The 17,644-nt window shown below is 39.8% G+C and overlaps 1 protein-coding gene across 1 annotated transcript in view; it reads right to left on the bottom strand.

Annotated features, from left to right (window-relative positions):
• Positions 1-17,364, bottom strand: part of LOC103360661 (rho GTPase-activating protein 23-like) — an 86,134-nt gene extending 68,770 nt beyond the window's left edge. The window contains exon 1 of the mRNA XM_008286506.1: positions 16,924-17,364. Coding sequence (XP_008284728.1) covers positions 16,924-16,932 — 9 coding nt within the window. The 5' untranslated portion in view covers positions 16,933-17,364. The remainder of the gene's footprint in view (positions 1-16,923) is intronic.
• Between the last annotated feature and the right edge of the window lie 280 nt (positions 17,365-17,644).

The following is a 17,644-nucleotide window of genomic DNA, read 5'->3' on the forward strand; positions in this document are numbered from 1 at the left end:
AGGAAACTTCATGAAGAAAAATTAAGTTTGTAACTAATAAAACAAGACGTTTTCAATAGTTTAATTAAAACCTTTTACATAGAGAATAAACTATTCATATGGGGTAATATGTATGCTATAATTGCTTTTGTCTGTCAGTGGTTGATAAAACGCTGTACTACTGTTAACAAATGACACCAGTTTCTATGAACAAAACAAAGGAAAACTTGAAAGGAAAAATTTAAAAACAGGATAGAAATAATCTTTTGGAATTAAATAGACAAACATCTGTCTGTATTCTGCAGTATTCTGTTATGTTGTGGCCTTGCATGGCAACAGAGAGGCTTGTGAGTTGTTGGGGGAGGGTGGGGACACACCCATCTGTCTATTTACAGCAGCACACAGAGATTTTGCTAAATATCTAATCCATGTAATCCTCAGCAAAGCTATGGTTAGAATGTGCAGAGGAGGAAGCAGGCCACCAGAGGGCAGCTGACCGTTAGCTGCAGATGAAGATGAGATGGTGGTGGTAGGAATTACATCTGACAGATGAGCAGTCAAGACACTGTAAAATAGATTTCCATGTATATACACACTTTAAACACACTGAGAGCGTTCCTGCAGGGATGGGCTGTCCTATCAAGATCACATGTAAATTGCTCATTGAATTAGAGTTGCAAGGCTCTGCTTTACAGAACAATCATCTCACATCAGTGTCACAGGCCTGCAGCCACAACAGGACCACACACTTACATCTCTGAACTCCATGTTCTTCATAGAGTGGAACGCAAATTACAAGTTTCATCAAAGTTCACTGAAGGTACACATTTTATCAAACTACTCAATAAATCACAATAAAAATGTCCCATCTCCTGTCACCTCTTCAGCCACAGGAAGTAACACATGAACTTTCAGGAGAGAAGTCCAAGCTCTCCTCTACACACCAGTAGATGAGGATTCTGTCCTTTCACCGCTGGACTCCCCTCTCATCTCTTTGGTATCCAACATAATTATTATGATCTATTATTATAACGGAAATCTCCATAAAAATGTAACTTTACTGTGATAAAGACAGAGTCTGTAACAGGTGACAAGACTCACCATATTTAGGGCACCCAGGTAGCTCAACAGGATAGACGGCGACCATGTACAGGCTACAGCGGCCGCGGGTTCTGTCCAGCCAGCAGCTCGTTTGCTGCTGGTCCTTCCCCCACTCTTCTCCCCACGTTTCTCTGTCTCTCTACACTATCCTGTCCATTAAAGGCGAAAAAAAGCCCCAAAAATAATCTAAAAAATAAAAAAAGACTGTGTTTGTTGCATCCAGCTGTTTGTAGGAGTCTTCCCTCTGACTTTATTAAGTACCTGCATCATCAAATAGCAGCAGGATCCATATGAACATCTCCAGAGAGAAAGAGTTGCGCACATTTACACATAACAGTAGCAATTGTTTATTACTTATAACTAGGACTGGCCCTTTCATGTGTTATTTGCAATAAGATAAATACAGAAAAAACAATGCATTTAAGCACACCTTTCTCAGTTGCCTAATTTCTGGAACACCGGTGACACTGATGCACACACTCCAGCCAGTGGGTGGTGCTAATGCACCTAAAGTTTGTTTTCCAGCCACAAAGAAGATGCTCAGGGTGCACTGAATGACGTCAGCACACAAGAAAGTTTGGTGAACAGTGATGAAGACAAGACGTATCGCTTGGCTTGTTGGGCGATGGCAGGTTGGGTGCAAATTGCACAACAAAGAGTTTTAAGACAAAAAGCCTAAAAAGTTGAATATGATCACGATAATTGCACTTTGAGTTTGTACTATTCTGTCAATGTAGTAGACAGATGAAAAATGCAGATAAATGTAGAAGAAAAATGATCATGTTTGGTGTTTAAGTTCACGTCAGCTCCCCCAATCTACCTCACATCCACCTACTGTAAACTCTACAAATGTGCAATATCATCAATGACCATGATGTGCAATATTTTTTTCTAAATTCACACTGTACATATAACTTACACTGTATACTGTATATATAACTCATCTTATTTTATACTTAAATCTTTTCTATTTTTCTTTTTGCTCTTTATTTTGTACTTTATTCTATATGGCACTGGAGGAGCTGCTCTCAATCTCATTGTACATGTGTATAGTGACAATAAAGGCATTCTAAATATTGCTGTTGGATAAAAATGTGATTAATCGTGGTTAATTCATTAGAAAGCCTCTAATTATATATAATTAAGCAGGTTGTTTTTTTGTTTTGTTTTTTTGTTTTATCGCGTCTCGAAATTCTAAATGATCCTATACATAAAAATGGGTTGAATCAGGATCTAACAGCAAGTCACGCTGTACTTCACAGTTTCTCAGCTGCAGTTAAATCATTTGTCACATAGCAGCCGTCCTTATGGTCATCACAGCTTTGGGGATATTTTTATTTTACAGTTGGTTAAGTAGTAGTCAGATTGTCAACACACATGGACAGAATTTTAAGTTTTTAGGAAATCTTTTTTTTTTTTTAAACTGAGGCTGTTAGTTGTTTTTTTTTTTTTTGACAGTTTGAGTTGCTGTTAGTTTAGATATAGTCTTTTGTTTATTCGTGAATTCTTAAGTATTATACAATACTTGATGTGCTGTCCAATCTCATAAGTAAGTAGTAAGGAAACTGCATTAAAATGTCCTGAAATAAGGGTGACTCTTGTGGTCATTATGCAAATTTCCAGCATGAACAATACAGAAAATGAAAGGCTAGTGGTCTCCTTGTACATTTCATGGAAAAAGTCGTTAAGAGGTAAGTGTTCCTGTCAGACCTAAACCAGGCACAAACACCTGACAGTAGGAGGAGCAGTGAAGTCCCCTCTGCTCTGTTTCATCCAAAAGGGAATATATCTGATTCTCACAAGCAGCATATGTCAGTCTCCTGTAGTGCATCCCCACATACCATTACACAACAGCTCTAATCGGCTGGATTTTAACCCCACCACCACTCACCAGCTCACACTCACACATACGATTAACTCACTTGTTCTGCATCCTGTCACGCATTTAATATCTAGGAGGGTTTATAGCATTTTCCTTATGTTTTTGCAAAAAAGATAAAATTTGCAGAGTAGGAACTGTTGAACAAGGTTGGTCTTACGCCAGTAAATGCTGTTAGAACATTGGAGCACAGTTGCATATTGGTGCACGACCTGCACCACTAAATATACATTACGGTAGGATTTCATGCTGCTGCAATGGTGAGTGGTATCAGGATTTGTTTACCTTCTAGGCTCCTGCTTTGACTGTTGCTGCCAACTCAGCTTAGTCACCTGAATTAAACCTGCTGCTACTATGGAGACATGCAGCAGCTTTCATGCTGGTTGGTGGCAATATATCTTGTCACAGCAGGCCTGCAGCTTCCACTTTAATAAATGTGTCCAAGCTTCTGGTCTATCTGACATCATTATTTGTATCATGTTTATACTTGAAATTAACTCATCATCTTAATTTTATTTGACATGTCCAATGGGAAGACTGGCGAATCAAGGATTGGCCATTTTTCTAAAAGTTTAATCACTCCATTAAAATTCAGTTACATTAATAATAGCAAACGCAAAAAAACACTATCTATGTTGGGCAGAATGGTCTAATGTCACTGCTCTTTTCTGATGATATGGTACGAACAAGAGAAAAGTTTTGCATTATTCCAGTGGATCTTAAAAAGAGTTATTTTTCTCTTCAGCGTTAAAAATCACAGAGGGTTGTTAAAAAAAAAGAGAGATGAGGGGACATTCAGCCTTGATGTTTTGCCTGTAGAAGGCTTCTTCAGAAGGTAGGTAACTACAACAAATGTGGTACTTGGGCAGCATTAACAGGAAGCTGTTGGAGCCGAAATTCTCAGATTTGGTTCCAATGAAAAGACTGTTTTCAGAAACTGAGAAGCGCTAATCATAAGTAGACATTAGAATGCCCCTGAATGTACCATCATCTGGACCCACACTGAGCCCTGACAGTATGTGATGACTCAAATGTGGTAACAATAAAATATTGAGGAGATCATCAAACTCAAGTCTATGAAAGCAATACTGCAGTTTTATATCCTGGAAGGGTATCACTCCACTGTAATAATGACTTCCCCATTTCCACACAGTGCATCAGCGTTTTTACAGGCAGACTGGTGCAGCCCTGGTTATGAAGTGGAAAAAGTCAGTTCATTCATCTTCTGTCAGGTTCACATATTTACCTACGAACAGGATAAAAGACTGACTACACAGAATGCTCTGGTCTAATTTTCAGCTACATGAGATTATTTGAATGCATATGTCAAGTGGAAACAAAGGCACAGAACAATTAGACATGCGCACACAATCTGCTGTGATAGAATAAACTCCACTCATTAAAACATTAAGTCACAGCATCTGAAGATGAATGACTGACAGTTGTGTGTATAGACACATCTAATCAATACAGCTTTTATAACATGTGCCTTCACTCTTTCCAGCATTTACTTTTGAATTCCTATATAGAAGAAAATAAAGCAATGGCACTGATAACTCCATTATCTAAATAAAGGAACAAGGGAACAGTTAAGGTTGGGCTTTAATAGCTGCTTTTGCCAGACCTGGTTCCTGGAGGGTGAAATACCCAAAGCCATTAAGTTAGAACCTTTCAAAGTACAAAGTAAAGAAAACGATATCAAACATTGATAAGTGTTGCATTGATAATAATGTCAGCATACTTGGTTACACAAAATGAATCTGCATGGCTGGGTGGTGAAGTGGGGAATATGGTTTTTATTGTACCACAGTGTGTTGATCTGTGTCATTGATTGAGCATTTTGCTCTACTAAAAGTGAGGGACAAGATGCTGGCTCCAGAGAAATCCAGCTGATTCCCATTCAGAAAACATCAGCTTCTCCTTTGTAATATCTATTTACAAATTTCCGTCAATAGATGACTTTTCACCACAAGAGCTTGGGGCAGGAGTGAGGTGGCATGAACACAATTGGCCCTTTCAGCCTTTCTGTTTTTGTTGTGGTGCAACATTACCGTTATTGATGGTGATGTTAGAGATGAGAAGACTGCTATTGGACAAGGACATCAAGCGCAGGAAAAATGGTGCATGTTTACCTCAGAGTTAACAGCAGTTTTTTAGGGCTGCTCAGAAATACCTTCCCTGGAGTCGATACTTTTTTCTCCACTAAAAACGGCTCTGGATAAGGTTCTACAGAGGCGGCCCCTGCTGTCAGAAAACACACCAAAGGTTTGGGCCACCCCAAAAATGACACCAAAATTATTTCAGACATGCCACAATATCACCAAGGCAAAAAATAAATAAATAAATCACACAAAATGAAAAGGAAACCCAAGCCATAAGATAATATCTGAAAAGGAGTAGGAGGATGTTCAACTTATTAGCGCCGACCTGCTACACGTTCATATATCTAACAACTTACTGTTTCCTGTTTGCTTCAAAACGTTTCCTTTATACATACATCCTGTTCACCTTTTTATATATTTTAAGCAACCTTTACAATGAATAGAGAAAAATTGTTTTACACATTTTGAGATTGTTGTCCAGATTACTCCATAAGTTAAACCCACAAACTGATAATCTACTCTTAATGGTGGACAAACAAAAATTATTATTATTATTTTTTTTTAGCAATTTCACTCAATTTCCTGCTGATTTCTAGTTTGCAATGTTTCAGTTGTTGTATGTTATCAGTGTGAAAACCATTTGTACAGTCCTGAAATTCACTACGGCAATAAATCAATAAAGTGTGTGTGCGTGTGTGTGTGTGTGTGTGTGTGTGTGTGTGTGTGTGTGTGTGTGTGTGTGTGTTGCAACTTGCACCGCTGTAATGACAGATGGTAGCATATCATCGATTAACAATTGTATTTACAGTACAGAAGGCCAAACAGTAAAGGTTATTATAAACGGAATGAGGTTCTGGGGAGTAAATTTTCACATCTTTTTGGGTTCCGCCACAAATTCTTGGATCCGTGAAGACATCTTCTCCTAAGCCCCGTATCTAGAAGGTCCTGGCTCCAAACAGAAAATTTATGATTAGCATAAGCATGGCACTGTGGGCTTCACTTCAGCTTCTGATCAATCCAAAAGGCAACATTACACCTCACCATGGGCAGAGTCAAAAATCATTAAAGAAAGATTAGAAAGAGCAGTTTTCATCCGACACACACATACACACACACACACACACACACACACGTCATATGTTCTTTTTGGAGGACCTTGAGGGAGATGCACTTTGGAGGAAACAGGTCAGCAGCAAACACACACACACACACATAAGAAAAAATAAGGCTTTCATCGTTCTATTTTTAGCTCAGATACAGCTGAATGAAGTAGAGCAGAGCAGAAAAACAGTCAAACACACACACATTCACTCACGTTTGCACACAAATGCACTTACAACTCTACATAGATGTGCATCATTAGCCAACGGCATACACAGCCCATCCCCACTGCATTGTTTGTGTCACAGCACAGATGGTACCATGAATGGCTGCACCACACTGATGACGTCACACATGAGCAGGGCGGGACCACACAGATGACTTCAACTCCAAGCACAGGATACACTGAATTATAACCAACATACCGTATAACCAGGGGTGTAAATAACAATGGTTAGGACTTCACTGGATATTTAGAAAATTTTTCAATAAGGAAAAATATTTGTGCTGCACAGAAAGACATGAGAATATGCTTCACAATAAAAGACTAAAACCACAGCAGTTGCAGTACCTTGGCTGTAAATAATGAAATGACCTGGAAAACTCCATATTTGTTGACAAGTTTGACGAAATTCCATGTTGAAATCAGATCAAACTGTGGCTACAACCAGATCTTAATACCACGTGTAAATGCAAAGATGAATGGATCACATGTCATTATCATGCTAACTTTGCACTCACCCACAGATTGCATATAACAATGGGTCACCATTTCCTCTCATTGTGCAAAACTGAAGCCAGGATATCTCAGAAATGGGCGGTGCCATTTTAAATGCTACCGCCGTTTGAAACCATAATGCTACAAAAATCTTTTGTGCTGCTAGGAGTCAAATAATATATTTGTTTTTGTATTTGGTGACTTTGTTTGCATTCATCTGTAATATCTGAACAAACCTTGACGCAAACTATGAAGTACAGTTTATTAGCACTAGGGCCCAACTGATATGGATCTTTTGAGGCAGATGCCGATTCCAATATTTGGCGAAAAAAAATTCTGATAACTGATTAATCGGCCGATTAATTAAAAAAAAAAAAAAAAAGAAGAAGAAAATAGCTTCTTTTTAGGGTTTCTTAATGCTTACAACAACAAAGATATGAATAAACATATGGACACCTTTCTCAGATGTCAAAACATGTCATCTTTGACAGAGTTGCATTTTAAATATACAATGGTCACAAGTAGTCCAGCACGAATGTTACTCCATAACAACACACAGTGAGTTGCTGGTACAGCCTGTGTCACCTTATAATGTTTTTGCTGAAGACAGATAATAATGTTCATCATTAGAACATCTATCTGTCTTCCCTCTGCATTCACATCACTCCTCCTTAATGCGCCTCAACACGCAGCTGACGGAGTGATGAATGGTCGTTCTGTACTCTCAAAGACTGTGCTGTCTTTAAAGTAGTTGATGACAATAAGTTAATAAAAAATGTAAGTTAAATAAGTTAGTTAAAAAGAGTGAGTGCTCTATGCGCTGTTTTGGTTTCAGAATTTGTGGCAGAGTGAATGATCTTATCGCTGTACGTTCGTGGTGTTGCTGAAATGTTTTTCACAAGCGTTTGCCTTGGAGAATATTTGTCTTTTTTACAAAATCAAATTGTACAAAATAATGTATGAAAGCGACTGTGACACTTAACAACATTAAATGTTTTATGAGAAATTAAGAATATATCGGCGATTAATTGGCAAAACTCCGGCCAGTGATGATTACTTTGAAAAGGGCTATTATATAATCGACCAATTTAATCGGCCAGCCGATAAATCAGTTGGGCCCTAATTAGCACATCACTGAAATAATCCCATATAAGCTTCTCCTCATTGGCTCCCTGTAAAATCAAGAACAGAATTTAAAATCCTTGTTCTCACATACAGTGGTGTGCATGACCAAGCCTTGTCATATCTGAAGACCTCATGGTGCTGTATTATCCCAGCAGAGCAATTTCCTTTCAGATACAGGCTTACTTGTGGTTCCTAGAGTTTCCAAAAGCAAAATGGTTTCTGTGGAACTGGAGGAAACTTCCCATGATGCACTGGGCACCTCTTCTCTGCTCTCCTCACTTTAAGTCTGTATATATTTATATGCCATCTACAGGAATCTCTGGCTTCGGTTACTGGCCTCACTAACTTCCGCAGTGTTTGTTATTCTCTTATGCCTATTGTCTGTTTTCTATCTGCTATTTTTTTCTTTCCTCTTTGCCCTCATCTCAACTAGTCACAGCAGATGACTGCCTTTCCTGAGCCTGGTTCTGCCAAAGGGTGTTTTCCTTCCCATTGTCACCAAATACTTGGCCAAATGGAATTGGTGAATTTATTGGATTTCATAACATTGTAGTTGTCGTCCTTACCTTACTATGTGACCTGCCTTGAGATGACCTATGTTGTAAATTGGTGCTATACAAATAAAAATGAACTTAATTACAATATAGTTCAACACAAGCACTACACGTAGAGGAGTCACCTGCTAACATTAACCACCATCTGTACATAACCAAAGAAAACAAATAGAGTCAAAATAGGAGTCAAATAGGGAGTTTTTCTTTCTTCTATACTTGGTTTTATTAATACAACCTTTTGACACTTATGACATGTTATTTAGCTATTTTGCATTTTGCAGTGTTTTGCAGGAAGTCAGAACAGCGAGCAGCAGAAAGATTAAAATAAAGCCTGACAATAGCTGGCGAGGTTCAGGGATAATTTTCAATTCATCAACACATTCCTCACTCATTAAATCACACATTTCTCTGTATTGTTTGGTGAAGTATGTTTAAATGCATGAATTCATGGGCAGACAATGAAGAGCAGCTGCTAAAACACACATCTGTGCGTGTTTGTGTGTGTGTGTGTGTGTGTGTGTGTTTGTCGCGTATGTCACATAATTGAAACCCATTTGTCGCAGGAGGTGACACACACATTGCAGCTATGAAAACTGTTGTTGCCTTTTTCAAGCTTGACACTTCAAACATATTTTAATCTTTTGGTAAACTTTCTCTTTCTCCAGCTGTCCAGTCTACAGGTCCGGTTCCGGGTAGCTTAAAACTGAAATTCCATTTGGTTGCTTCTGTGTCTTCATTTCATGTTATTTTTTCTGTTCCACTATTCTCAGTTTTCAGGAAGAACACTGATATATTCACTACCACGAACAGTAGAGTTATTTTACTGAGAGTAGTAAAAGAATTCTAAAGGGTTTTAATGTGAAAGACCTATTTAAAGTAACACAAATGAAATGTCTTCCATACACAGTTGTCTGTATGCAGTGAAAGCAGAGAGAGAGAGGACGGGTCAAACAGGAACTTGTAATTAGAAACAATGATCTGCAGTCAAGCAGCCACAAAAACTCAAAATATCTGAGTTTTGTGAGGCCGAGCAGCGCGTGCTATTTTTGAAAATAAAAGTGAACAGTGCTTACCGCTGTGACTTCTGTCTTGCAAAGACATTTCAGACACATGAGCATTTCTTTGTCAAAGACGGAGAATTAGTTCAGTGAAACTTCACTACATGAGACTCAATAACATTTTTTCTGGGTAATCTTTGGGACACACTATCCCCAGTATGTGGCCATACATTTATAAGAGTCACAAAGTTGAGCATTCCATTTTTAGAAAACAAAATGGTAAGTGACTTTTGGCTTGATAACACATACCTTGAGTCAGCTTTTAGTTACTGTGTTTTCACGGTGAGACCATACTGACGTCAGCAACCCGGCATCAAACTCACATGTACAACTGATTCCACGTGTCAAATTACTACAGATTACTGTAACTACTCAATTTCAAAATAGAGCCCTGTATACCACTTATAAGATGCATTACTGGTCAACACTGGACTATGCATTTACTGTGGGAGTCCTGGCCAAGTCATATCTAACATGCTGGACCCCAACTGAACTGAACAATTTTTATTTGACCAAAAAACGGGCTCCCAATTTTAGTCAGGCCTCTTTTCATGTTCTTTAGCAAAGTTTGGGTTTGTAGTTTTGTGATAAAGACCAAGCAAAGGTGTTTTTGTGGAACAACATCTATAGAGTTCACATTGTCTGATGTGTCACAGAAACTCTGATTTTCATCACAATATTCCTGTGCCAAGTCTGAAGATCTATTTTCTGGAGCTAAATTGTGCAGGTAGCACATTGTTTGTGGTGTCATTTTAGAAGAACATGCACCACAGCTCTGATTCGTGGTTCATGGTTCTATACCTCTGATTCCTGCTGCAGCTTTGTTTGCACTGATTTTGAGTAGGTCACAGATCTACCTGTATCTTAGCAGAGAGACACAGCCCATTTCCAAAACTGAGAAAGAGCTGATATTCATAGTTCATTTTATACACAACGTTGATGCTCCCAGACTGATTGGTAATCACAGGTGTACTTAGTTGTGTTTAGTCATCACAAGTCTTCTAACTTGTGTGTCAGTGATCACAGGTGCATTTACTTCTGTTGCACGAAGTTTCTACACTGGGGCCTGAATTTTCAATATTGTCTTTGTAAAGTATTTGTTTTGGATTGTTCACAAGAGGAAATACTCTGCTGTTCAACTTAGAACTAATGCGGTTATTGAGTCACTGAATCATCTTTGAATTTGAGTGCAATTGCACAGGGATGGATTTCCCTCTGTGCTGTACTTTAATTATTACTGATTTAAAAGGAAGACAGTCACCAATGTGGCAACACTGCTCATTGGTGCAGTAGTGTTATTAGTTCAGCTGTTCATTGTTTTATGCTGGTTAACGTAATAAAAATGCATCTAGTACTAATCAAAGTCAAAGAGCAGATAGGAAGAGAGACGACACACACCCTATGAGCAGACAGCAGAGAGAAAATAAAATGGAAAAATGATTTTTATTGTTTATCCATCCTAACCTTAATATGCAACCGAACCCAGTCTCTTCTACATTATCAATGTCATTAGGCAAGATGAATGTTTGTAGCCACCTTTTAATGGAATGTTATTCAAGACTTGAGGAAATATTTCAGAATGGATCAGAACTATGGAAAGACCAACATTGGTCTCATGTCCTCACAGTAGCATGGACAACAATGTCAAACAGACAGCAAACACAAAAAAGCAGCTAAGCTTCACTGAAATGGGATTTCGTCACAGTGAGAGAAAGCTTTAAAATGACTCATAATCACACATTTTCCTGCGTCCTGTCTGATGGCTGAACAAAGACTACAGCAGCTGAAGGCTTGTCAAACAGGACCTGAACTAAATATGATCAAACAGATGTGTCTGACGAGAAAACACTTGAATGAGAAAATGTCATTTTAATTTGTCGCTGCACCTCTTGCTCGCCTTTCTTTTGTCTCCTCCTCCCTCCTCCATTTTTTCCTCCCCCTGTGCCCTCCTCCCCTCTCCTCTGTTGACTGCTGATAACAGTCAGGTCCGGTGCTGGGATGTTGATTACAAGCCCGGATGTAAGAAGAGCTTGCAATGCTTTTGCATCTCACTTCATAATGTTTATGGAGTGTGTTTGTGCCTTTGTGGTTTAAAATTCATCAACTAACACAAGTGAGGTACTGGACTGGCATGTGTCACCAGGACAGTTTCAAAGCACCTTGCCACTGATTCCCCAAGTGTCTGGGACTCCACTGGAAGCATGAACACCATTCTTCTAAGAGAGATCTGAGATGTTCACTCATTTGGTAGTTAGATCATGATGATGGCGAGCTCTGTCTGCAATGCTCATGTGAGTTTAACTGAGAGTGTGAGGACCCTTGCATCTGATTCACATCATTTTCATACTAATGAAACTATTCAGCGACCCACTGTGTCCTCTGGATTGGTGCATTGTCATCCTGGTCGAGAGCACTCCCATCAGATAGTGGTGTTTCATCATAAGATAAAGAGGATCACACAAAGCTACTCTGTATTGGTTTGTAGTGATCTCTCCCTCTGAGGGGACATGTGGACCCAAACCATGCCAGTGAAATGCCCCCCCACAGCATAACAGGGCCACCAGATCCCTCATTGTCGGGCTGAACAGTTCAGGTTTTTCCTTTAATTTGTCACCTATCTGTCTGTGGTGCCACCTACAGGGGACGCAGAACTCTAGAAAAGCTAAACTGATCTTGCACTATGGTTTTATGACACTTTAGAGAATTTAAAGACAATGCTGCTCTGCCATCAATCCAAACATGTTGTCACAAAGTCTTACTGTTTGCAAACCAATAATAAAACTGGTGACACTGAACCTACAACTATTATTTCTAAATGGGATATAGCCCATTATAATGTAGCTTTAAGCACACATAAGAAAACTGCAACTTTTTTTTTAAATTAATATATCGTATTTGTCAACAATTCTAACTTTTTCTACAAAGACATGTTTTATATGACTCTCATACATCCACCAGACCATGATTAATACAGTATAATATAATAACATGAATACATGTACTCACTACTGCATTACAGTTTGTCATAAACCCTTCACTGAATGCTTATACACTGCTGAAAAATGTTAAATTGGGGGAACCAAGAACCTATTCAAACATGTATAACTGTCCCTCTGTCCAATTTCCCTCTTATTGTCTTTGTTTCCTTTGCTGCTCTGCTCATCCCTCAGCTGGCTGAGCCTGTGCACTGAGTAAAATTCACATTCAAAAAGGACACACAAACACACTCACGCTGGCCATTAGGGCACAAGTGGTCAATGCAGTGCAATTGAGAGAAGATATAAAGGGGGGGTTGCAGGAGAAGCCTCCAGGCTTTAGACTGCAACGCTGCTGAACTGGACTTGGTGCCGAGGACATGTCAGCTCAGCGTGAGTCATTAAGTGAGTCACACAGTGAAGCTCATGTGTGGTGAATGGAGCTCACAAAGCCCTTTCCGCTGTTTCACATTGAATACAGGATGTGTATTTTTAAACCTTTATCGAGGGAGGGTTTGTAAAGCGTGCATGTTCTTTTACAGCTGTGTCACAGTTCACACTGCAGTTTGAAAACAGCATGCTCCTAAAAACTGGCGCTGTTGTTTATTTTGCTTCAATTATTATACGCTTCCATACTAAATAGAACACCCAATGTGTTGCATTGTGAATGGGGATCTCCCACCTAGACAAATGATTAAATTAATTATGGGGAGTTTTCAATTCACTTACAGTTATATATGCTTCACATCAATAGCACCCACGATAGGTCACTAACAGGCATAAATCCAAAATCCAGATGTACACATACACACGCAGAACTGTACATGAATAAATAACATGGATAAATAACATGAGTACCCTGTATCATGACTGCAAAGAATAAATGAGGGCAGGTTTTAAGGTCAGGTCAAGGTTTGGTCTCTAAAAATGATGAAAAATGTTCGTGTTTCCCAAAGCTCAAGATCGCAAATGTCTTGTTTGTTCAGAACCCAAAGATATTTAGTTTACTGTCAGGAAACAAACCAGAAAATACAGGGTTACATAAATACTTGACTTCCCAAAACAACAACCCACACCTTTAATGTAACATGTACTTGTATTACAAAAATGAAGACATCTAATTGCATGCATTTAGATGGAATCAGATCAAAATACAGTATTTAATGAAAAGTTCAGTTTGAATTAAAGCAGACCACCAGTAATAAATATTTAAAAGTCTAAAAGTGCATCATGTGACTCTTAGCATTTGGACAACAATGGCTTGACCTCTGCTGGTCGGTAATAAACAGGTAGTAAAAGTCTAATATCGCCATCAGCTTGTCTCCTATTAGTTCCAGTAGATGTTTTTGTCTCACAAAAGAAAAAAAGAGGATATCCTGAAGTTTCCACACACACAAATACACAGCCTCCAAAAACACAATGCACCTCTCACACTCTGGGCAGCTGCACACTTTCTTCATTATGCTGGCGGGTAGAATGAGCTGTTCCACACGAACACACACAGCGGCTGCACTGTCTTAAAGGATACATTATGTCTACACACAGTGAGGACCTCCTTACTTTCTGTTTCTGTCACAAACTATGAAAAGATCACACATTTATAATGTCCACTGGCACACAAAGATAAACTGCATTGCTTGAGCTGCTTGGCTAAAAATACACAACCTTCCTTTCTCCCGGAGAGATGCCCTCTCCCTCACAGAGACAGGCCCAAAATACTCTGCTCTTCATTTCACTGTTTTGTTTAGGAGTTGACTGATTATCAGCCTGTCCAATTATTGGATCTAATATTCAACATTTTTTAAACTAATTTGCAGTGAAAGAAATGAATGTGCTAGTTTGTCTGTGGTGCAGTCTTGAGAACTGTCAACAAACAAACCAGTGTATGACCACTGCTGCTGTCAGTCCAAGTCAGCTTGTTTACTTAGAACTGGTTTAGGTTCTTACACATGGTGTAGATTTTGGTAAAGGAGGATCAGCAAAGTAAGAATTTCATTGTACAGTGTAACTTTCTGGTTTTCTGTACATATGACAATAAACCTCTTGAATCTTGAAATATGCCACCAACAGCATTATCTGATTGGTTACACTGGCCACTGGTTAACAGAAAAAAAAAAGGAGTGTTTACAACTTTATATCGGTTGTTGGTCTCCTTCCATCCATCCCTTATCTATACCCTACTTAATCCTCACTAGGATTGCGGGGGGCTGGAGTCTATCCCAGCTGATTTAGGACGAAGGCAGGGGACACCCTGGACAGGTTGCCAGTACATTGCAGGGCTTTATTGGTCTCTCTGATTACTAATAATTGGTACTGGCACCAAAAAATAACCGTCTTTCAACACCTAGTTTTATGAGTGGTACACTGCAGATCTTCTCCTAAAGGCCACAAAATGATACTTCCGTCCCATTCACGCCATACATCATACTGGACCACAATACTGCTCCAAACGACTTGTATCAGGTGGGCAACTGAAAGGAGATCCTCTCTAAGAGACAAATGAAAAAACTGTAGCATGCCACTGAAGCTGCCAGTAAGCATGAGAAGGTGGTTGCTGTTTTCAAAAGAACCATTTTCTGTCCCTGGGAAGTAAACTTTAGGTCCAAGCAGGGCTTAATAGACAGTCTACAGGGCCCAGGGGCAAAAATGAGCTATTGGACCCTACTTCAGGTAAAAATAACATCATTTTTTTCAAAGACATAAGGAGATAATATAAGATATTGTACACGGACTTGGCATTTGTACTTTACTTGTGTAATTATTTGGTCAAAACTGTGAATACCTAGTTTTTCGGACATAATGATGCCAGAGTGGAGCATAAATTTTAGCTACCCTCTGTTGATTTCAGTACTACAATTTGGTTCTGTTATATTGTGTTTGTTGTTTCATTTACATTCTTTCAACCCAACAAGTAGTCGTCCAGCGGCTATTTGCGGCAAGGTTGGATGGTTTCATGATATACTCACACACATAATGCCACTGCTGAACACATTTAGGAAAGACCATTACCACCAGATGCTTAGCTGCTAAAATGACATGAACAAAACTGTCTTGTTGGAGTCAGTGCTAGCTTTAGCAACTAGCTTCCTGTTTTTTTTTGGGTAAATTAGCCCAAGAGATTTTATTTCCCAGAATAGTGGAACGGAACATCACAATAGAAAAGCTAGCTTATGGCCTAAATGCAGCATGAGACTCTTTTGTTGACTATAAAAGTAATCTAAGCTGTCGCTTTAACAGATTGCAACATTTAACCAGTAGTCTTAGGCATTCCATGTCTGAAACTGGCTGTACATAACTGACAGCTAATATCCAATGCTATATTAATCTGTAAAAAAAACAAAACAAAAAAAAAAACACAGTTACTATACAATAATACTCTATGGCGTTGCAACCTACATCATTCTATGATACCATGGCCATTTGTCATTAGGCAGCTTTCCACTGCAGGAACTACAGGCAGGTGCACGGTGGTGCGAACATTTTCACAATCTCTCCTTTTCAGCCTTTCTGTTTCTACTATCATGTAGGATGCAGCAAATTCATCCACAATATTACTTTGAGTGGGACAAAACTACAACAAATAGTAGATCCTGATTTGAACAGTTCTTTAAGCACGTAACAAATAAAAGAGTGAAGGTTTGCTAAGTCAGCCTGTATGGAGAACTTCCCATTGAAGATGAAGAGACTGCTATGGGACAAGGACATCAAAAGGGCAGCAAAAATGACAAATGTTGTTCTCTCTGAGCTCTCTCAGCAGTTATTTTCATCAGATTTAACCAATCAGCATCAAGTGATGGTCAGAAGTAGCTACCCAGTAGGAGGTACTCTGTTCTCCCCTGAAAACAGCATTGCCATACAGAAAACTGAGCGGCCTTTGAGAACCCCTGACGCTCGAGGTCTCTAAGACTGTTTCCCACTTTGTACAGTTGACAATCCAGCAATGTGTCCATGCAACTATTAGGCCATAGGTTGTGAGTGCTGAAGCAAGTCAAACTCTAAGAAACTCAGACTGCCATTCATCAGGCAGTCAGGGATCATTTATTACATGGTGCCACACTGCTGCAAACGTTGTATGACTTGTGTACTAGTACAGATAATAGATTAGTATGGACATGTCTGTGCTCAAACATGTTGTGTGAGACAGCAAGACAGACAGAGAGGACGAAACTTCACCGGAACTCTGTGTGTGTGTTTCAGCAGGCCTGTACCAGCGGTCCTCTTTCCAAATCCAAATCAGCCACATGTAAACTATGCATTGTGGCTGGATTTACATGTATGTGTATGTATGTGTGTGTGTGTGTGTGTGTGTGTCAGAGAGAGCCTCTCCTCACCTGGGCCATGGTGTTCAGCTGGACCTCGGCTGGCTCCTGAACCTCAGCATGGCTTGTTAAACCTCTCGTCAAGTCTTAGTGGATGGTGTTGCTGCTGGATGAGGGGGTAACTGGGGCTTCACTTCACACCACACACACCTTAGTGTCGCTGATGTGTTGCAAACGCTCACACACACACACCAGTACCTCCTCCTCTCTGTGACAGCACCGTCCCCTGAAACGCTTGCTCTTAGAAACACAGCACTCCTGCTCCTCCTCTTCTTTTTCCTTCCTCCTCTTTCCCACTCTGTCTGACAACAGCCTGCGTGGTGTTTTTCTCCTTTTCAACTGAGCCAAGCAAAGAATGTGTCAGAGGAGCTGGGATCCCTTTATTTCTGTCCTGCACGCTCCTGCTTTGGTTGTAATCTGGGCTCACCCCGCTCACTGTCTCTCCTGTTCCTCCTCCTCCTCTCGTTGGCTCTGCTCTCTCTTTCAGCTGCTTCCCCTCCTCCTCCTCCTCCTCCTCCTCCTCCTTCCTCTAAAACCCTCCCGCTTTTTTGCCCTCCCACACTGTACACAGCATTAGTGAGAGACAGAGTGTAGGGGAGGGGTGGAGGGATCAGTGTGCACCATGTGACCTGGTAGCGTAGTAGGATTCCCCCAGCAGCTGTCACACTCATTCTCTCTTAGTGCCTATGAGCTTCATGCACCTCCATTGATGAGTGGTGTTGGTAAACTGTCA

This window comes from Stegastes partitus, unplaced genomic scaffold (assembly GCF_000690725.1).
Source record: "Stegastes partitus isolate 25-593 unplaced genomic scaffold, Stegastes_partitus-1.0.2 Scaffold457, whole genome shotgun sequence".
Classification (NCBI taxonomy): Eukaryota; Metazoa; Chordata; class Actinopteri; family Pomacentridae; genus Stegastes; species Stegastes partitus.